Source organism: Ornithorhynchus anatinus, chromosome 20, assembly GCF_004115215.2.
Source record: "Ornithorhynchus anatinus isolate Pmale09 chromosome 20, mOrnAna1.pri.v4, whole genome shotgun sequence".
Classification (NCBI taxonomy): domain Eukaryota; kingdom Metazoa; phylum Chordata; class Mammalia; order Monotremata; family Ornithorhynchidae; genus Ornithorhynchus; species Ornithorhynchus anatinus.
Genome location: NC_041747.1, coordinates 23992 through 46285, shown reverse-complemented (window position 1 = coordinate 46285; position 22294 = coordinate 23992). Strand labels below are relative to the sequence as shown.

The 22294-nt window shown below is 46.5% G+C and overlaps 2 protein-coding genes across 2 annotated transcripts in view; one reads left to right on the top strand and one right to left on the bottom strand.

Moving 5' to 3' along the window:
* The window catches only part of PSPC1 (paraspeckle component 1), a 77439-nt gene extending 67538 nt beyond the window's left edge, over positions 1-9901 (top strand). Inside the window, exons 10-11 of the transcript XR_003753843.2 lie at positions 9-136; positions 9015-9901. The gene's annotated coding sequence lies outside the window, so the exon portion shown is untranslated. The remainder of the gene's footprint in view (positions 1-8; positions 137-9014) is intronic.
* Positions 1094-20493, bottom strand: MPHOSPH8 (M-phase phosphoprotein 8). The gene is made up of 14 exons (XM_029047821.2): positions 20299-20493; positions 16583-16735; positions 12208-13041; positions 10153-10246; positions 8557-8814; positions 7294-7419; positions 7118-7206; positions 6632-6772; positions 4735-4821; positions 4095-4249; positions 3752-3906; positions 3235-3362; positions 2753-2836; positions 1094-1710 (listed from the first exon to the last, which is right to left on the bottom strand). Exons 1-14 carry the CDS (start codon positions 20476-20478, stop codon positions 1669-1671), a joined length of 2526 nt encoding a protein of 841 aa, XP_028903654.1. The 5' UTR covers positions 20479-20493; the 3' UTR covers positions 1094-1668.
* Positions 20494-22294: the final 1801 nt, after the last annotated feature.

Below are 22294 nucleotides of genomic sequence, written 5' to 3'. Positions count from 1 at the left end.
TATTGAAGCTGTAGCCCAGCAAGATGTCTCACCACTTGACTCAGCCTTTAATAACCTTGTTCTACAAAAGAATGGAAATGACATTAACTGAAGCACGAAGACTACCTTCTAACTCGAACCCAGTGGCCGGCATTCAGTAAGCATTTAATATCATCATTACTATGTTGCTAAAATCCACCCTTTCCTCTCCTTCCAAACTTAGACTACACTGATCCAAGCACTTGTCATGTCCCACCTTTGACAAACTGCATCAGCCTTCCGTGTCTCCCCACCTGTAGTCCTCACCTCACTTTGCTGCTGGCCCCGGGCGATTTTTGCTAAAAGAACATTGGGTCCATATCTCCCCACTCAAACTCCTTACCCTCAGCTTCAAGGCGCTCAGCTCACCCCTTATCTTCCCTTGCCCATTTCCTAGTACAACCCAGCCCTCACACTTCACTCCTCCACCACACCTCAATCTCATCTATCTTAAGGCTGAACCCTTGCCCGGAACTCCCCCCTCATATGACAGAGCACCACTCTCCCCGGTTTAGATTCTTATTAAAGTCATCACAGCTCCAAGAGCACCGCCCCGGGCCAAACTCCGAAATTTTCCTATCTTCCTCCTGCATGAACTCTGCCCTTGAAGCTTCATGAACGTTAAGCACTTGCTATTCACATCCAGCACTTATGTTACCTACCTGGAATTTGTTTGAGTGTCTGTCTCCCTCTCCAGACTGTAAGCTCCTGGTGGCTAGGGATTGTGTCTACCAACTCCATTGGGTTGTACTCAGCCACATGTTTAGTACAGTCATCTGCGTACAGTAAGCACTCCAATACCATTGATTGATTATGTCTGCTATTACTACAGGAACTTTTTGTGTTTTACATTATCTTTTAGACTGTCACTCCTCTGTCTTCCAGTACTGCTATTTAGTGTCAGCTCACCTATATTAGAGTTTTATGTTTACTCCTGACTCCTTATAATAGTCCTGAGATTCAGAAACGGTTGGCAGTAAGTGCAGTAATAGCAAGCAGGACAGGTCTTTGGTTGCTAGATACTTATATTTTCTTCTCTTGTATCCGTTTGACATTTTTAAATGACCCTGTGAAATCTGGGAGGCAACCTTTTGGGTTAATTTATTTATAATGCATTTTGAGTATCGTCTTTCATGTAGTTCATATCAAAGAAAGATAACGACAAACAGAAACCAATCACCCCAGAGCGGGTAGGAAATTCCTACGGTTGCATTGTCAACTTCCTAATCGTGACAAAACCGTGACTTAAACAGTTTTCTTCTCCACAGCTTCCACTAGGCACAATCCATTCTTTATTCAGTATTTAGGCTATTTTAGACAGCAGTAATCTTCAGGTATAATTCCCCCCAGCAGAAAATCTCTCATTTATAAATGAGAAAGATTTTTTCTTTGAGAAATCTTGTAAGCATCACTCCACATTGTGGAAAAGCTCAAATATGCCATCTGGATACCACAAATACTTGCACCTCTGCTGTACGAAACATCAGACGATCCTATCCCACCTCAGTCTGTCCCAGAGTAGTTAGCATGCAGGTTACTGGTAAAATTCATGAAAAGGAGAAAAGTCCTGGTGGGTGCCGCGGATGTTTCAAACAGGAGGATCCCGGAGATTGAGGCAACTCAACGGCACTCCTCAATCCTCTGTTGTAGTCACTGCAACTGAACTCTATACGCACTTATTAGTAACTTCACCTATGGAGGGAAAAGGTGCAATTAGTGTGTGAGAGAGGTCGCATGGCAGCTCTGCAAAACTTACCTTGGCAACTCTCTTGAAACACCACTGCCCACCCCATATTGTAAAAATGAATTTTGAAACAGATGACAATGGCTTTCAAACTCGCTCCACAGACCCACCCCAAGCCCTCAAACCTGGAGTCCCCTTGCTGCTTCAGCAGTAAATGAAGCCAGGGTGCAGTGGGTTGCTGGTGGACGTGCCAACTTCCAGGTGTCTTCTGCTACCTTGAGCTATGGTCAGATTCAGGCCTGCCCCGGCTGGCAGACCCCTCGATATCATCTACTTTGGATCTCTCACTGCTTATTTGCTCCTCTGCCAATCCAGTGAGGTGACGATCATCACTTAGGGATTGAAACCACACTAGTGGCCAACTGAGGCTTCAAATCAAGTGATGGTATTTATTGTTTACTCGGGGCAGCATGTTCAATGAGGCCCCGGGGAGAGTACAGCAGAGTTTATAGATGTGATCCTGCCCTCAGGAAGTTGCAATCTAGATCCCATAAGGAATTACAAGTAGCGGGTGAGCAATGTAGTGAAGACATGAACATAGGTAACCACTCTACCCACTCCCATCACAGCACTGAACTCCGGTGCCTTGCTGATGCAGACAGAGGGGAGAATACAGTTCAGAAAGGAGAGATTATTCAGGGAAGACATCCTGGAGGTAGGAGTTGGAAGTCGGGGCTCCTTGTGAGCAGGGCCCATGCCTATGAACTCTATTAAGCATTTGGGAAAGTATAATTCTAACTACCCTTCACACACTAGGAGCTCAGTAAATACTACTGATTGATAGCGGTCTGTCAGATTTGGAAGAACCCAACTGCCATGGCAAGGGGCACCCATCTGTCAGCAGCATCAGGTCATGTCTTTTGACTCTGCCCAAGAAAAGGAATATTTCATTTTTTAGGTGACAGTACCCAACAGCTCTGACTACAGACATTTATCCATCATCTACCTTCAAAGTGGCATTTCCACAGAGCCATGACATAGTTCTCTCACCTTGGCAGAGGGAGCTTCTTTCAATCTTATAAAAAGTTTATTAAGTCCCGGGACAGGGCTGAAGGAGTAAACAAAGTGACTATCCTAGAAGTAAAGAAATGGACAAGAGTGAGTATTTGCCTTGAGCACAAAAAGCATCACCTGTCCCACGTGCAAAATGAGAGTAAGAACAGGACTGGTTGGTTGGCCGGTCGGATTCGTCGAGACTATGGTGTGTTTGGCTGAGGAGGCGTGTCCCTCAGGACCCAGTCAGAAAAGAGACACATTAAGTTGCAGAAAACCGACTGGCTTCTACTCAGTCGGGGCTGCAATCATCAGGGCCACAAAACACATTCCCAATGTCATGTGTTTGGCTGTGTTAACCTTTGGTTGAAAAGTTCCACTTTCAAAGCACCTCATCTACCCCCAGCCTGGCAGAGCGTTTCTGAAAGACTGGACAGGGCAGTTTACCAGTCATCTTAGTAGGTATGTGGAAAACTTACCAAAAATATAGGAAGTTGAAATTTATCATTTAAAACTACAGCTTGTACGCTGCATGGTCCACAGAGCCGAGCAATTACTTCTTTACCGAAAAAGTTAGCATGAAAAACAAAAAGGAGGATTCCTGAGCCTGAGGAAAGAAAGAGAAGCTTATTGATATTCTTTTCTCTGATGCAATGCGGCATTAATATGCCAATCCGCTCCCAGGAAGCAAGGGCTGCATGGCAGTAAGACCCAGGTTAAGGAAAAGCTGCGCTTACAACGTTTTATCACACATCGTGTAACGCGTGTGCCGCTGCACTGGCGCTACGGCCGGCAGCCGTGCGTCGTCAGGATCCAGGCCCCAAGTTCCCAAGGCGTGCTGTGGTCAAAACGCGTTTCAAAGGACAGAACAGACTTCACCCGGCCCAGGAGCCCCGACTCTTCCTGCCCGCCCGCAGACTTAGCTTGACTTCGACTTAGCTTAGCATCTGACCTGCCCTTTGAAGAGAGGTCAAACAACACTACAGAAAAGCTCACCTTCTGCCATGTTCTGCGGGGGTTTGTAATTGAATTCTGTTGAAAAATCCGGTCCTTCGCAAAGGCGATGACACGCTATTGGAAAAACAGGTTCTAGGATGGCAAGGCGGGCTTCAAAGTAATCTCTTATTGTGTCTTCTGCCACTCTTGAGAGTCTAAGCAAAGCAAGAGTGCAACTTTTAATAGCTGGCCCACTTCATTTCACCTCCCCAGAGTCAGGTCTTTCTGGAGGAGCTAAAAACTAACAAACTTTTCACCTGCAGACATTAGAATTCTGTTAGAAAGATTTAACCATCCATGTGGCAGCCCATGGACTCGATATAAATCCTCTCTGAATACTTACTTCTCTAAGTGGTTCTTCAGTAAGTCATACACCAGGACGTTGTTACACTGTTTGGCAAAATGAAGCGCACTGTTCTGGTGCTTTGACAAGATGTTGCAGTCGGCTCCACATTCGATCATGAGTCGGACGATATCGGAGTTTCCTCTCTTGCAAGCCTACGGTACGAAAAATGAAGGCAACTATGACCAAAGGTAGAGTTACCCATTCTTCATTCTTTTCTTTGCCCCGAGCTTCATCACACACAACCATGAGAACGTGCTATTCAAACGCTAAAAGCTTCCCCAATTTTTAGTTTGAAAAGAAAGACTGTTTATAGAACCCCTTCCCTGGGTTTCAGTCCCAGAGCAAGGGCAGGGATTGGATGATTTTTCAAAGGCCCTTTCAATGCTATTAGTTTATATACAATCTGAGGATTCCAAATCTACCTTATGTAATCTATCTCTTTTCCCATAAATGAAGCCTCTGGCTTCTAAAAAGATACTGGACATGGGTAATGGGCTAGATGACATTCAGAGAAAACAGGGAAACAAATATTTGGGAATCTACAAACAGCTGTAGACTCAACAGAACACATATCCATGTGTTAAGCACAAATCAACAGATGGCCATGAAGCATTGTCAATCATAGAAACAGTCTTACCTTCATTAAAGCAGTTTCGCCATTGCTCTGCTGGACATTCACAAAAGCTCCCGCTTCCAGAAGAATAGCCACTGTAGTTAGAAAGTTCTTTGAAAAAAGACAAACGCTCATTGGATATGGTTTTAGACAACTTCTAAAGTATTTACCAATTTCTTTCAGTTAGCAGTCCACCAGTAGACCACACAGGAACAAGACAGTATTGTGGATTAATATTGAAGTGCAAGGCAATCTAAAATGGCTACACCTACCATCTGCCCTGCCAGCTCTTCTACAACATTGCTCTGTGAAGGTTCCCAACCCAGAAACAAAGCTGAGGGAACTGGACTTCCTAATTGGATCTGCTTCTTAACTTATCTGCATGCCTTTTTGATTCATCTTTAAATCAATCAGTGGTATTTATTGAACACTTGCCATGTGCAGAGCACTGTACTAAGTGCTTGGCAGAGTACAATACAATAGAGTTGGTAGGCAGGTTCCCTGCATACGACAAGCTTACAGTTTAGAGGGGGAGACAGACTTTAAAATAAACAAATGATGGATCTGCTCATAAGTGCAGTGGAGCTAAAAGAGGGGTGACTAACAGTTGCTTAAAGGGAACAGATCTACGTGCATTGGCGGATGCAGAAGAGAGAGGGAGCTGGGGAAAAGATGGCATAATCGGGGAAGGCCTCTGGAGATTTGACTTTAAAAGGAAGGCTTTGAAGGTGGGGAGAATGATGATACTGCGGATATGGAGGGGAAGGGAGTGCCAGGCCCGAGGGAGTGCACGGGAGGGGTCGGCACCAAAGTAGATGAGGCCGAGGCACGGGAAGCCAACTGGCGCTAGAGGCCTGAAGTGTGCAGGCTGGGTTGGATTAGGAGACTGGCCAAGTAAGGTAGGAGGGGGCGAGCAGCTGCAGGGCTTTAAAGCCGATGGTGTGGAGGTTCTGTTTGATGCCGAGGAGGGTGGGCAACCACTGGAGGTTCTTGAGGAGTGGAGAAACATAGACTGAACGGTTTTCTAGAGAAATGATCTGGGCAGCAGAGTCAAGTCTGGACTGGAGTGGGGAGGGATGGGAGGCAAATGCAGTAGTCAAGGGGGGTTGGAATAAGTGCTGAGCTCATTGTGGCGAGGGAATGTGTCTACCAACTCTTATATTGTACTCTCCAAAGCACTTGGTACAGGGCTCTGCACGCAGTAAGTACTTAATAAATATGACTGATTTCATCGACACGGTAGCAGTTTCGATGGAGAAGGGCAGATTCTGGTGATGTTGGCACATTAAAACAGACAGGATTACAGTTCTGAATGATCTGTCCTTGTTTAGAGGGCACAGTTGCTTCTTGAGTTTTTGTTATTCAACAAAAGTTCTTGTTCACAACTACTTTCACCACAGATGGTTTTGTTCTCTGCCAAGGGACTTCATTGGAGTGGGATCATTACACCAATGAGGACTGAACCATCAGTCTGCACTGCTATGGCTGCTTTCATTACAGGACAACAATTCTTCCAACCCGGTTCAGTGGCCTACAGTTTGTTCCAACCAGTGATGTGTTCAGTCGTCCAATTTTTTTGGAAACTGATTTCCTCACCAGGACCTCTACCATAAGAACCTGCTGTAATATTCATTTTAGTAAAAAAAATTCAAACCAGATTTACTCTCAGCTGGGATTCACTGGTCACCTTCTCTTGGCTGCTCATCAATATTTGTTGAGTTTTGTTGAGGAAATAAGTGCTGCTACTCAACCACCACCCTGATTATAGAATGCTGACTTGATTTCATGGCAAGTTAAGGGTGAAGGTGTTATTTTAGACCAATCCAAGAGGCATGTCTCCAAACCAAGCATCCCTGAACCGAATGGCTTCCGTGGCTCCTAAAGCGATCACCCGGCCCACCAGTTACCAGAGCCCTCTGACCTTCTCAGCTGCGTGGATCAAGGCCGTTGTCCCATTGCGCTGTCTGCTGTTCACTTTAGCCCCTTTCTTGATCAGGAGGCGGAGGAGGTCATCCTGCCCTCCGGCCGCAGCCAGCATCACCAAGGTCATTCCGCTGGAGTCCTGTCACAGCAGTGCAAAATGAATTGAGGCCTTTAACACTGAAGACCAAAGCCTTCCAAGGGCCAAACCTTTTCGATGCTATTTATTTCTTTCTCAGGTCAAAGTTACGCCGGGTATGCCGATTCAGATCAAACGTGACGGAAGTCTTTTAAGATACAACATCCCCCAGACCTTTCAGTTGAATTTGTCGAGCAGAACTAGCATCGTTGTACTCAATATCTTTAAATTAATTTCAATGTAGTGCCACTCAGGAGGCACCACCCCTAACAAAAAAGTCCAACATTTCAATAGAATCAACTAAAACTACCTTGAAATTTCCTTTCCAGAGAATTCCCATAAGATTACCTCTTGGTCCAAGTTGTAGTCTTCATTTGAATTAAGTGCAATCTTCACAGTAATATAGTCTCCATTTTTCACAGCATCCCTCAGAAGGGCTAAAGGAGACACAAATATTGGAACAAATACTTGTTCACTTTGATAGTAATTTTTGAGACCATAATCTGGAATCTAAAATGACTCACAACTTGGGATCGCATCTGCTGCAGCAACATTCTCATCTTCTCCATTGAGATGCTTCTGAAAATCTTCCATTTTCATCCACTCTAACTGCAGGTCCATACCCAAGCTCAAAATTTGCTGCCTGCCATCTGTCAATCACACAGAACATTAACATTAATTATGGCTGCTCTCTTGTACCACCTATGGGTTAATCTTGAAATTTGTATTCTTCCCCAGCAAAATTAAGGAACGCTTCCACTGAACTACAGCCTCTTCTAAAAGCGACTTTCCCCTCCACCTTAAAAATGATATCCTATTTTCCGCCATTATTGACAAAATATTCTGAAGCATAGCAACTAGCTCTAATTAGGTATGTGAATTTGGCTCCAGAGAAGAATGGACTCCCTCTGCCCCTGGCCTAACACGACCAGATCAAGGTTTGGCTGTCAGCTCCCACAGGCAGCTCCTCGAACAGGCCGTGAGCTCTGGGATGCATCTACCAACCTCCATTATTAAGTGTACTTTCCCAAGCGCTCGGTACAGTGCTCTGCGCACAAGAAACGCTCAGCAAATACCACTGATCATCATCAGCGGGACTGCGGGTTTTGGAGCTCATCAGAGAGGATGATGACACAAGGTACTTCTGAGCCCTTGGCACCTTTTATGGCTTTACCAAAAACAAAGGAATAAATCAGGTGGGAGGATGTGGGATGAAGAGGAGCCTCAGTGGCCAGAGTAGAGCAGGAGAGGGAGCCACTCAAGGGTTAGAGAAACCCAGCCTGGGAAAGGCAAGGCAGGCCTGAGGGTTGGAGAAGTGGAAACTAATGTACACAAAGCCAGGAGAAGCCCAGGTAGGAAGAGTGGTAGGTTATCCAAGAAGAGAGGGGAAGGCCGAGCCCTCGGATGCCTTGCGAATTCTCCACTGGCTTCAAGGGACAAATGGCCACAATCTCTAGGTCTGTAGTCTTCCATGGCAACTTCCCAGGATACCAAATACAGGCTGCTGATAATCCTTTGAAGGAAAGGAGAGCTCAAACATCTTGGCAAGATGAGAGTTAAAAAGCGTAAGAAAACTGCAACAGACCCAACTGTCAGCTCTAAAGCCTCCTCTGTGGTGCAAGTTCCAGGAAGCAACAGTGAGAAGGAGGGAGCGGGATGGGGGCACACAAAAGAAAGGGTTGAACACAAGAAAGCTCCTGGGAAATGATCACTCAAAAGGGAGCGGGAGGAGGAGGGTGACTGATGGACACTCTTCAGTCCCGAGTCTAACATTTCATTCTACTTACCAGAATGGTCATCCATTTGACACATGCTCTCTAATATCTCCTGATCACCTTCTGCTGCTATATAAGCCCACGTATCAGTCTCGTCTCTAAGGCTCCTCCTTTCCTTATATAATTCTTTATTTTCCTTTGTTTTGTAATCCTCTGCACATTTACATTCCAGTGAGGTGTCTTCTCTTTTTCGGTTACCCTCAGAGTTATCATTTTTGTCTTCTGGGGTTAACTTAAATAAATCAAAGGCACTTCTGATTTCCTTAAGGGCTAGGAAAAGAAAACATCCACAAAAGCTTTAAAGAAAAGATGACTTGGCATAACCAAGAAGACAATCCGACTCAGTAGTGGAAATATTTTCATTCACATTCTAGACAACTCTGAGATTCTCAACACATTAGCAGCCTAATACTCGAGCCAACTGTACATTTAGTGAAAACATGCAATCTTTTTTCTTTTCTATCTTGCAGGAGAAAGAGCGCTGCAAGAGCTTCTAGCCCACTGAAGAACCAAGTGATTCTCCAATTGTTTTTTCTCACTCCCCCGCAACCCTGGTTAAGAAAAGAGAGACAGCAAGGTTACCTGCCCTGGGGCAAGCTACCAAACTACACCTTATCTACTGAGCTTGCTCACGTTCTCAGCTGCAACCACCCCAGTGGCATTTCAAGGGCGAATTTAACATTGAAAATAAATTACCAAGGCAAGTGATTATTCTCCCAGCCTCTGGAGAGTGATTCACTTTGGCCCCTCTCCTATGGGGTAGATTTGGAGAGGGAGGGTGGTCTGCCTTGGGGCTTTTAAAATTATTTTGGAAGTATTTGTCTGATCTTTAATACTCTAGTTGTAGTTACTTATATCAGTGTTGATAATTACTGAACACTGACCATGCTGCATAGCAACTGGAAAATGGTAGATTGCTCTTCTCCTCACTTCACCCTCCTCTCTGCTCTTCTGCTCCTTGCTTCCTTCCTGTCTCCTGGAGTCCAGGTCTCTGAGCTGTCTCCTCGGATGTTCAAATTCAAGGAGGCTTTACCTGCAGGGGTTGGCCCCGCGGCGGGGATTGGAGAGGAAAGATGATGATTTTGCCCAATAGTGTGTAATGTGGGTAGGGTTCGGCCCCATTTTGGGGTGGGGCGGCGGGGCACTGCCCACCACACATCTCAGAGATAAGCTGGAGGAGATGCAGCTACCATCTGGGGCACGGATTTTACTCTTGCTTGGGCCCAGGGGACGAGACGTGGCGCTCCCCTCAGCTCCACTCTGAGGATGCACTACTGGCCCTGGCCTCTCTGGGACATGAGGAAAATTCAGCTGACTGCAGGAAATTAAGTGGGAGGGCAAAAGAATGAAAAGGTGAGAGGGAGGGGGGGAGGGCGGGAAACAGCATTTTTATCATTGTAATCCTAAAATTTACTTCCGGTTGTATAAGAGTGAATTGATTTTATAATTTATTCAGATAGATGGAATTTATCCAGTGAGAATCAGAGTGTGACCACTGAAAGAATGTGGTCTTGCTTTAAAAAAATCCTCTTTTTATTATTCTAAATCAAGCTTTATAAAAAAACCCCCAAGAAAATCAGTTAAGGATGACTGGCATTTTTCACTCACTCTTTAATCCTTTTTGCTCTTTTCTGTTTTTCTCTTCTTTCTCAGAATCATGCTTTTTGGAAAATTTTGCTTCAGTTTTCTTCACTTCTTTCTCCTGGCAACCAAAACAGTATAGAAAATGACCCCGGGAACTGGCTCTTCAAAGTCTGCACAGAGCACTGGGACTCCTCCAGCGTTAGTCTGTTGCAACTAAAGATTAATTTCACCTTCGCCATTGGAATGACTTTTGCCACATTCCCTGGAAGACCCAACTCTGTACAAAGGGTGCTGATTGTAATTTTCAGCTTGCCCTCATTTTAAAATGTTTTTCGTATGTTACAGGGGCAGCTCACCACAGATAAAGCAGTCCGGCTGCACCAAAGCCAGTACCTTTAGGACAATCTAGTTGGAAGGAAATGCCCACGTAATATATTCACAGGGCATTTCTTCACTACATGCATTTAGTTTACATCCACACCCAAGCTAGCTGTCCTTAAGCCCAGGACACCAGAGGCGTGCACTACTTAATGGGGCTTTCCCTTCTAGAAGTTCCTAATGTTGTCCACTGCTTTGGCTGTGGTTTAGTGGAAAGAGTCAGGACTGGGAGTCAGATCTGGATTCTGATCTCAGCTTCATCACTTGCCTGCTACAGATCCCTTAGCTTCTCTGCGTTTGTTTCCTCATTTGTAAAATGAGGATTAAAAAAACAACTACCGTTCTTCTCCCTTTAGCTGTGAGTCCCTTGTGGGACACGGAATTGTAATCTACCCCAGTGCTGAGTATGGTGCTTAGTACATAGTAAGCACTTAACAAATATAATAAGAAGAAGCCCCAACTTTGGCATTGGCCCTGAGTTCTCCCTCTCTTTCAACCCCTGTTTTCATTCTGTCACCAAAACCTGTCACATTTCCAGAGTCCATTCTTCCTCTCCATTCAAATGACTACCACGCTGATCTAGGCACTTGTATCTCAGAGGCTCCACTCATGCATCGGTTTCCTAACTGATTTTCCTGCCTCCAGTTTCTCCCTTCTCCAGTGCTTATCTCACTCTGTTGCCCAGCTCGTTTTTCCAAAACATCACATTGCATATCTCCCCACTTCTCAAGAACCTCCAAAGGTTGCCCATTCCTCTCTGCATCAAGCTGAATCTTCTGACCGTTGGTTTTAATACACTCGGTCAGCTCCCACCTTCCTTGTCACTCCTCTCTTGCAATCTCTCTTCTTCTTCAGGTAATCTCACTGTCCCTCGGTCTCATTTCTCCCACCGCCATCTCGCTGTCACCCAGCCTGCTTTCCTGAAACCCCGTCACCCACCCATTACTGAAAGACCACAGCTCAACAATCTTCAAAGCCCTTCTGAGCTCACATCTCCAGGAGACCTCTCCCAGGGGATTGCTCCTCTTACCACCTGGAATCCCCCACTGCCATCGAAGCATTTACGTTACCACAGCTCCTGTGGCACTTGTGTCCATAGCAGACAGGTGGAGGGAGCAAGAGTGTACGCGCTACAGAGGTGCCCAATCTCCCCAGCTAGACTGCAGACTTTGCAGGGCAGGGATTTTGGCCTCTCTTTTGTACTCACTTATGCTCCTTGTCCAGTGCTATGCACACAGTAGGTGCTCAGTCCATGTGACTGAGGATGATGAGCTGAGGCTGATGTCCTGGAGCAGGGAAGAGCACTGAGGGCCATTCGAGTACGTTTTGAGGACATTCACCTACCCTTTCCTACAGATCCATAGACTTTAAATCCTCCCACTGCTCATGAGCTTGTTGCCTCTCGGGGGCTTTTCTTTTCTAAGTGCCTGTCCGCACCCACCTATACTGTCAGCTCCCTGTGAGGCAGGTTATTAACTTATCGGGTGCTCACCCCACTACTGAGGACAGTGCTCAGTACCCAATAAGGGCTCAAAAAATACTATGACTTCTACCTGCTGGAGGTGGCTGAAACTTGTCGCTTGTTAACTTGAATTCCACCCGAATGACATTCACATATGAGCAGGTTGAAACGTCCTGGCAACCTGCCTGCCTTAAATGATTTCTCCCCCAACTCGCGCCACAAACCATCCAATCATTTACCTCGCCAAGTTGATCGGTGGACCTGCGGCTCCGTTCTTCTGTGCCTGGTTTTAAACTCTTTGGAATGTGGCCAAACCCAGAGAGGAGTTTATCCACTCCTGGGGACACTTTGGCTTGACCTTTTTGTTTTTTATGAATACTTTTCCTCTCTACACAGAGGTCCTTGTTTTCTATTCGTCTACTTTCTTCTTTGTTCTCCTCGGCCTTTCTGAGTTTTTTCTTCTTCCTCTTTGCCCCTTCTTCAGCACTTGGTGTGCCCTCCAGCTGTGGATCAGAAGTCGCATCTTCCACTACATCCTGTTCTAACTTGTCCTTTCCCACCGGAACCTTTTGTTTCTCTTCTCTGCCATCAGAATGTAAATCCTCCTGATCGTCATCAGTTAGGAGGGGAGAAAAATCATCTACTAGACTACTACAATCAGCCTCCACCTGAGAGTCTCCAAGTTTCTCTTTTTTGATTTTTTTGTTTTCTTTGCAATCTTCTTTAGCCTTTGTCTTTGTGTCTTTTATTTCGGTCTTCTTCACTTTCTTTAATTCTTTTAAATCCTCTTTTTTGGGCTTTTTGGAGTCCTTTAAATCTTCCTTAGTTTCCAAGATCCTCTTCTTTGGCTTTGCATCTAATATCAAACTCTCCGAGGAGCTGTCTAATTCCATTTTGGGCTTTTCTTTTAGCTTCCCGGACTTCAGTTTTTTCTTTTTTAGGTCATCTGGGCTTTTGTCTTCTCTATGTCTTGATTTTTTCTTTTTTTTCTTTGGAGAAGTATCATCTTTTGTTTCACTTTGCCAATCACTATCAGAGTCTGCCTCAAATACATCCTCACTTAAAGACAGCTTCTACAAAATGAAAATTTTTAAAGGTTAAAAGCACTTAGACTGTTTCTTCCTTTCTACAAAAATGGGGCTTCAGAAAATTTCTTCAACTTGATGTTTGATCTACACAAGTAAAAACTGCAAAAAATGGCTAATGATTTTTTTATCGCCTTGCTTTCCGACAATGAGAATTAATGGCAGATACCTACCTGAAATCAGTGAACTGCAGTGTACTGTCCTTTCAAGATGGCAAACGAGTAAACCGAGCAAAAAAGAATGTTAAGAAAAACAGTTAAGGGGCAGTTAGGAGGGATGGAAAAGAAATTAAGCGACGAGCAGAGGTGAGATTTACTCTCCAGATGTGGGTGGGGACAGGAAGTAGTGTTGATTGGATATATCTGAAGGGGTGAGAAACACCAAACTATTTCATGACATTAAACTGTGTTTCTGAGAGATCAACAGCCGACTCTGAGGCCCAGGTTCCCCTATGAAAGGGAGAAGCAGCATGGCCTAGTGGACAGAGCATAAGCCTTGGTGTCACAGGACCTGGGTCCACCACCTGTCTGCTCAGCGACCTTGGGCAAGTCACTTAAATTCTCTGTGCCCCGATTACCTCATCTGGATTTATGACTGTGAATCCTTTATGACACAGCGATGGTGTCCAACCTGAATATCTTGTATCTACCACAAGTGATTGATTTTCAAGTACTTAAAAATCTCAGTGCTTTACTGGCAACAAAGGCTTTCCATTCTTTCATAATAAGGTTGGTATTTGTTAAGCGCTTACTATGTGCAGAGCACTGTTCTAAGCGCTGGGTAGACACAAGGGAATCAGGTTGTCCCACGTGGGGCTCACAGTCTTAATCCCCATTTTACAGATGAGGTAACTGAGGCACAGAGAAGTTAAGTGACTTGCCCACAGTCACACAGCTGACAAGTGGCAGATCTGGGTTTCGAACCCATGACCTCTGACTCCAAAGCCCGTGCTCTTTCCACTGAGCCACGCTGCTTCTGTTCATATTTGAACAAATTAAAACAGCCCCTTGTGTGGTGGACTGTAACCTCTTTGCAGGCAGACATCACAACTCCCAACTCTTGTTGTATCTTCCTAAGCACTTAGTACAGTGCTCAGTAAATAGCTGTGATTGATGGACTGCTAAAAGCTAGTAATTATGGTTTGAATTTTTAAGGTTTTGACTAATTTGTATACCTCCAATTCATTTAAAAATATTGTATTAAACCTGAAAACAAAGTATTTTAGTTATTAACATTTTCAATATCAAAGGAGTCTGTGGACTTGTGGCTCCATCTTAACTTTGCCGTAGTCAACACTTGTTGACTGTGTTGACAACACATTTATGTGATTTATGGTCACTGTCAGCAACAGAATCAACATTCTTGAATGTGATCTTTGGAAGTTGGATCATGTTTACATATAACATCTTGAGATCTCAACACGAGGCAAGTGTCGTCATGCTTGCAAAATATTTACTTAGGCGACTGAATTTCTGTATTAAAGTGGTCTGGGGGAAGAGGTCAATAAAACATTAAAAGTTAATTGCATTGTTTCCTAATACATTATTACTTCTTCTTCTTCTTATTATTATTATTACACTTTTTTCCTCTGGCAAGAAATCTCAATATCTTCAATTAAATGATGCTACCTGGCTCACATTAAATACCATAAAGCTATATTTACTTGAGATAATTTTCGGGGAGACTAAATACTTTTACAGCACAGAAGACCTATAAAAGTTTCTTAAACTGTTTCTAACTTCAGCTCTTAACTTTAGAAGTGACACTTACTTTTTCATCTCTTCATACAGTTTGTTCCAATCTTGAAAATTTCTCACTTTCTATCTAGAAGTACAAGTAAATGGCTGACAGACCTGGTCACTCATTATTTCACATACACTGAATGTTTCACTTGGCTTGGAGGGAGAGAGGAAGGGAGGGAGGGAGGGAGGAAGGAAGAAATGGCCAGAGGGAGGGAGAAAGGAAGGGATGATAGGAGGAGGGAGGGAGGGGGAAGGGGTGCGAGGTAACTGGAACAAGAGGGTCTCTGCAAAGACCAACCGAAGTTATACACCTGGTCGGGTTCCTTGTCACTTTTGAATCCAAATGTCATGGCTTAAAATCTGGAAGCTAGCAAACTGGCAGCACGAGGGTTCAACAGAATAGCTTCTCTGAAGGCCTAGACAAGAGCCTGACAATTATAAATGAAGCAGTAAAGTTTAAAAAGCAAATGTAGCATTTAAACTTCAAAACTGAAACAGAACAAAAGACACCACCAGTCTCGAATGGGCAGATCCTCAAATATTCAGTGTTTCAGGTCAATACACTGCTCAGAACTGTAGTGCCCAGCATATGAAAACTATCTCTTGTTCCCTTCCAATCCTCAGGAATAAATTCAACTCGACCAAACCTGCCTGCCTCCGGATCTCAGCCATGGGATCACACTCACAAACCCAGGTGTCTTCTGAAGTCTAATAGGTGAAATACAATTCAAGAAAATTTCAAAGTAGAAAGGCTGAAGTTGTGTCATAAAAATATTTGCTTTTTCTACAGAACCTGAACTTGTCAGAGACAGCGGCTGACAAGGTATGGGTGTTCCCATTTCCATTAACAAAGGGGCCCTCAGTTAACAGGGTGACCTAATCCAAGTCAGAGTGGAGAAAACAAATTGTGTGGGAGGAAATGATTCTAAATTTGCAGTAACTAGGCAATAAATGGAAGCTTTGGGTCTCCCCTTTTGTCCAAATATGTGCTTGGCCAAATTTAGGACCCAAGCTGAGAAAGTAAAGGGTACAAGTATGCAGTTTTTGAAATAATTTAAATTCATACTCTAAAGCCAGGGGTCCTCTTAGGTCCACCAACGTTCCTACTGATTGATCATTCTTTCAGGAGGAAGACTCCCAAGAGTCCTAAAGTTTGGCAAAAGCGAAGTGTTTCAGCAGGTTTAAAAATCAGGCAAAAAACAGTTAAAACCCGAGTCTCTAAAAGCAGTCCGTTAATTATCTATGGTAGTGGAAGAGTCAGAGCTAGCATGGATGATTGCAATCCATATAGAAAATAAAACCCTCATTCTAGTCCTCATCTGTCACAGTCCTGCCTCTCCTCTGTTCCTGGATTCTAGTGACTAGCAGGAGAGACAGATGAGCTCTCAATCTTCCGGTCCCTTAGGCTACTACTCGGCGCAGCTGCTTTCAGGCAGTGAAATGGTTATAAAAAGGAGACAGTGAAGAGAAGGGAAATAAGCAAAAACAGGCAATATGAACAGTCTGCTATAAGCTCATTCATTATAGGCAGGGAACATGCCTGCCTATTCTCTTGCACTGCACTCTCCCAAGCGCTTAGAACAGTGCTCTGCACAAAGTAAGCACTGAAATAGATACCGTTGTTGGACTGATTAAATCACAAAGAGGCCAGTGTGTTTTTGTCCGGCAACCCCACATGACATGGAGAGTTTAAGCAGTATCTACTCCAAGGTGAGACTAAAAACAGGAAACAACCCCTAAGACAAATCTTTCAAGACAGAAGAGCTCAAAAACTCCACACACAATACCTGTATGTCCTTTTTAACAGGTTTAGCTTTGTTATCAACAATCTTTCTAAATTCGAGTAGCACTTCTTTACAGTCCTCAAGGTGAATTTCGGGCTCCCAGGTATCATCATCTGAAGTATATCCTTTCCATCGAACTTTGTAAAGGATTTTACCCTGGAATGGGAAGAAAAAAAACAGAAATAAAAAATAAACTCTTAAAATATGCAAAACCAGAAGAGTATCTTTTCACAAGACACAATAATATAAATTTGTTTAGAATGATTGAGTTCAAAAGTTGCAATAGATATAGCTTCTAAGCAGTACTTCCTAAAATGATGCAGTCTGAAAAGTGTTAAAATTATGGAGATTGAGTACAGTCTCAACAAATATCAGTTGGCATCCATCAACTTTTTCTGCTCATTAAAACTAAAAAAATGTATTTCTTCCAGTTTCAGTAACATTTTGAGCACGTATTTGGTGTGGTGCACTGCATCAGGAACTTGCAAAGTGAGCAGTAACGAAGCAACAAGTTCCCTACCTCAAGGACCTTACACTCTAAACAGGGGAAACATGAAAACACAACTAGGGAGGTCAAAAACCCATAGAGTGGTCTTTTATATATATATATATATGTATATGTGTGTATATATGGAGAGGGTGTGAGGAAGTTCATACATGCTAAAGTTACATGAGGGGATATCTCCTCAGGGACTGGGAAATCAATCAAGGAAAGCTGGTTGAAGAAGATGGGCCTGGAAGCTTGCTGTGGGCAGGGAACATGTTTACCAAATCTGTTATATTGTACTCTCCCAAGCGCTTTATACAGTGCTCTGCATGCAATCGATCAATACAACTCACTGCTTGATTTTAAGAGGGATTTGAATGTGGCAAAAGCTGTGGTCTGTCTGATGTGGGGGGAGAAACCTCCTAACCAGGGGAACAGCCTGAGCAAGAGGACAGAGGAGGGAAAGTTGAGAGTAAGGTGCAGTTCTCACGCTGGCCTGTGAAGAATGAAGACAAGCTTGGTTAAAGCAGGAGAAAAGGGCAGATATGTATGGTGGAAAGCTTTGAAGTTGACTGTGAGTTTTTGTTTGATGCAGCCACAGGGAACAGGTGGAAAGGGGGGCGGGGTGTGTGTGAGACATAAAGAGTCAGAGTCATGAGCTGAGCAAAATTTAAGAAAGATGACATGTAGCAGCATGGAGTATAGACTGGAGAGAGGAGAGGCAGGAAGCTGGGAGACCAGCATGGACGCAAATGCGAAAGCTCAGCTGTAGTAAGACTAGAGCTTGTAAGAGGGTGGTGTGGAAAGGGTGGATCTGGGAAAGGCTCTGCAAGAAAAAACAGCAGGATTTGGCAGTGGACTAGGCGTCAGTTGAACCCAAACAGTCGAGAATCACGCCAAAGATGCAGACTTGCACGCGGGGAGGATGGTGGTGGTTCAATAAACGCTACTGACTGATCACTGTGGTGGCTGTGTTTGGAGTCTGATCCGTGCAGAGTCTGAAACTTTGCTTTTTCTAGCCACAGTCCCCTACTGCTCGTTAAAATGATCAGTGTCTTGGTTTTATCATTTTCTTATGCATCTGTCACCTCACCTCTCCCCTCTGATGGTGAGCCCTTTGGATTGAGGGCTGTGTCTATTTCTTAGCAGGATGCTCTTCCCAGAGTTTAATGACAATTTTCAGAAAAAGCCTTTGGGAAGTCTAAAAGATCGGGTCTTGTGGCCCGTTGTGACATCTGTAAAACTTTTTTGCAAGTTATGTGAATATACTCATTGTATATCATAATTTATAATCCCGCACGATATTACCTTTGAATTTAAGGTAACAAACCATGTTGGACATTGAAAAGAAAAAGGTCAGACCCAAGAAAAAAACTCATCATCTCGGGATTTTAAAAAACACATTACACCCACTTTAAAGGAGAAGGAAACGAGTTCTGAAAAGTGATTTGGCCAAGGTCTCCCAGCAGACCAATGAGCGAGCAGGAACTAGAACCTGGGTCTGTATACTGTTATAGCAATAGAAGAAAATATGCCTGTTATAGTGTTATACTCTACTTTCCCAAGTGCTTAATACAGTGCTCTGCAAACACTAGGCGCTCAACAGATATGATCGATTGACTGGTCTCTGGGGTCCCCAACCCGGGACCCGAGTTCTCTGCCCCGGCACAGTGTGGGGACGCCGCTGTCTAGTCTAAGCCTGGTAAGTACTCTGGTAGCTCCCAGAAAATACCAACTCCCGGGGGGCACTCAAGAGACGAGACACCGGTTCAAATCACTGTCACCGCTGCCCTCCTGTTCAGTTGAATGAAACAGTGAGCCATCCCGCCGGCGGCATAATGTCCGCTAACTCTAAAATCCGTTGCCAACTATGGAGAACTAGAAAGGTTGTTGGTTGATGGCGGGAAGGTTGTGGGCGGCGACGGTAGGGCAGTGGCACAGTAGGGGTGGGTAGTGTTTCCCTGGCCCTTTTTTCTCCCCCCACTGCTTCTTTTGGGCCTCTACTAATCCATCAGTGGTATTTATGAGCACTTAATCGGCACTGTGCTAAGCACTCGGGAGGGTCCCAAACAACGCAGATTACCTCGCAGATTACAACGCAGAGGCCCAGAGAAGTGAAGTGACTCGCCCACAGGTAACCAAAGGCTACCCCTTGGGACGTTGGAGAGTCCCCCTCGGCCGAGAAGCTGGGGGGCTCCCGGGCAGCCGCGGGGCCCCGGCCTCCCCTTCCCCCCGGGTTTCGGGGAGAGAAGTGATGAGGGGCGGGGACTCTGGGGGCTCATCGTTGGAAAATTAGAACGAGTGAAGGCCTGAATGTGTCCGATTGAAGGAAAACCCGGATCTGGAGAGTCGGGTCCACAGCTGGGTGGCCCCTGGGGAACAGCTTGTTTGCGTTTCCCCGGGCGGCGGCCGCTCCCCTCTCCCTGGACCCCCGACCCCGTCACCCTGGCCCGGCCCCGCCGCCGACCCCCCCCCCCCCACCCCTTTCCCACGCTCTCCTCTTCCTCTCCAACGCCCCCTCCCCGGCCACAACTAATGATATTTACCGAGTAAATTATGACCTCACTTTTTCCTTATTAACCGGGCATCTGTGTATTGCCCAGTATTAACGAAGCACCTGTCACCGTAAATGCAATTTTCTTGATTTGTACCGATGCCTGTCTACTGGCAGTGACGTCCGCCTCTCCCCCTCTAGGCCGTGAGCTCCTTGTGGGCAGGGAGAGTCACTCTTTATTGCTGTACTCTACTTTCCCAAGGGCTTAGTACAGGGCTCCGCACAGAGTAAGGGCTTAATAAATACAACGGAATGAATGCTTACTCTGTGCGGAGCCCTGCACCGAGCGCTCTGGCAAGTAAAGCAGCCAGATCCCGGAGACGCGAAGGCTGGCCTCCAGGAGCTCCCGGTGCAGCGGGGAGACGGACACGAAGCTAAACCAGGGGGAAGGGGGGGGGGGGGTGGATCGACACGATTCCTCTAGGCGGGAAGCCCGCTGCGGGCAGGGCACGTGTCCACCGACTCCGGTATGGCGTCCTCCCCCAAGCGCTCAGCTCAGTGTCGTGCAGACAGTCGGCGCTCAAGCAAGACGACAGGCCGGGGGGAGGGGATGGGGGGCCTCGGGGGCGGGATGGGGGGTCGGAGGCGGGCTCCCGCACCCTCTCCCTGCTCCCTCCCGGTCCTGGGCGGCAGAAGCGGGAGGCGGCGCCTGCCGCGGGGCCCCGGCCTCGTTCTCACCGCCTCGCTCTTCACATCCAGGATCTTCTCCACCTCGAACACGTCCTCCTCGTCCTCGTCGCTCTCCGCCGCCCGCACGGGCTCGTCCGCCTCCGGGACGCCCGGGTCCGCCTCGGTCACCGTCACCTGGCAGCCGCCGGCGGCCCCCGATCCCGACCCCGATCCCCCCGCGGCCGCCATGACGAGCGCTTTCCAACGGCCACGGGGATCCCGGCCCGGCCCGGCCCGGCCCAGCCCAGCCCGGCCCAGCCCAGACGAGCGGGGCCACCCCGCCCCGCCCCGCCCCAGCGAGCGCCGCCAATCAACGTCCGCTGCCCACGGCAGGGGCCAATCATATCGCTCGCCCGTGCGGGAGCGACGGCTCCCGCAGCCAATCACCGCGCGGAAAGGGGGTCGTGGGGGCGGGGCCGAGTCACTGTCCTCCTTGTCCCGGACGCCCGGGCGGCCGCCGTTGGGCGCCACGTCTGTGGGCCCCGCGGCCGCAGAGTCCTGCGCGGGCCTGTGCGCTCCGTCCCTCCGTCAGACTCCATCGAAGCTATTCTCCTCCCCGTGGCTACCGGCAGAGCTAAGTTATCGAGCGCAGAAAAGGAACCGTCCCTAAGGGGGGGACACCGATTTACGCAGACTAGGATGTGGAAATTTTTAAATGCCGGAACAATCGAATGCCTCCAGCTCCTCTGCGCTTATTTATTTATCCACATCCTCTTCATCTGTGCACGTCCTGATTCCCTGCTCGTAAATAGGTTACGCCCGCCTCCTCTGGGACAATGTAAATGATCTGTGGACAGGGAACATGTCCGTAATACCAGATGGATGAAGCGGCATGGCCGTATGGACAGGGCACGGGCCTGGGCGGCGGCAGGACCGGCTTTCTAGTCCCGGCTCCACCAGTTGTCTGCTCTATGACCTGGGACAAGTCATTAACTTTTCTGTGCTTTAGTCACCCGGATTGTCAGCTCATTGTGGGCACGGAATGTGTCTATTTGCTTTTAAATGGTACTCTCCCAAGCTCTTAATACCGTACTTCGCACCCATTAAGCACTCAAATCAGAATGAATGAATGAATGAACCTGGGCCGTGTCCCACCTTATTTGCTTCGAGGTATCCCAATGCTTAGCACGGTGCCTGGCACATAGTAAACGCTTAAGAAATACAATTAAAAGCGAGGCGATCCACCGCAATATCATTTCTTTTAATCCCTAAGAACAAAACCCCAGTTGACGTTCATATTTGGATCGTGTTACCGAAGTGATTTTCTTCCCTGATATTTTTCCAGAAAAATAACCTGGACTAGAAGTGGAAAAAAAAGAGGAAGGAAAGGAGGCTACCTTGGACAGCTGATCTGTCAAATCGTAATAAGAACTGAGGCATTTGTGGATCATTTCCTACGTGCCAATCGTTGTAACCCAGTGCTGGGGTTGACACATTCTAAGCAGATCAGAGCTAGACCCAGAGCACTTCTGTACACAGCTGTAATTTTATTTTTTTAATCATTCATTCAATGGTATTTATCGAGCGCTCCCTGTACTAAGCGCTTGGAAAGTACACTTCGGCAACAGAGACCATCCCTGCTCACCACGGGCTCCCATTTATCCCTTGGCTCTTCCCCCAACCCCAGCCCCAAAGCGCCTATGCACATATCTGTCATTTAATTTATTTGTATCGAGGTCTGTCTCCCCGACTCTAGACGGTGAGCTCGTGGTGCGCAGGGAATGTCACGGTTCAGCGTTGCGTGGTAATAATAATGGTGGCATTAAGCGTTTCCTAGGTGCAAAGCCCTGTTCGAAGCGCCGGACTTTCCCGAGCTCTTAGTACAGTGCTCTGCAGCCAGTAAGCGCTCAATAAATAGGCCTGAATGCAGGCGTGCATGAACGGCGAGGGGGCGAGGGCCCGGCGGCGTAGCGGGAAGGGGCCGCTCTCCTCAGGGCGTCCATTGACAGGCATCGCCCCAGCGCCTGCGGAGGCCGTTAGGGCCACTAGGGGGCCCCGGCACAAC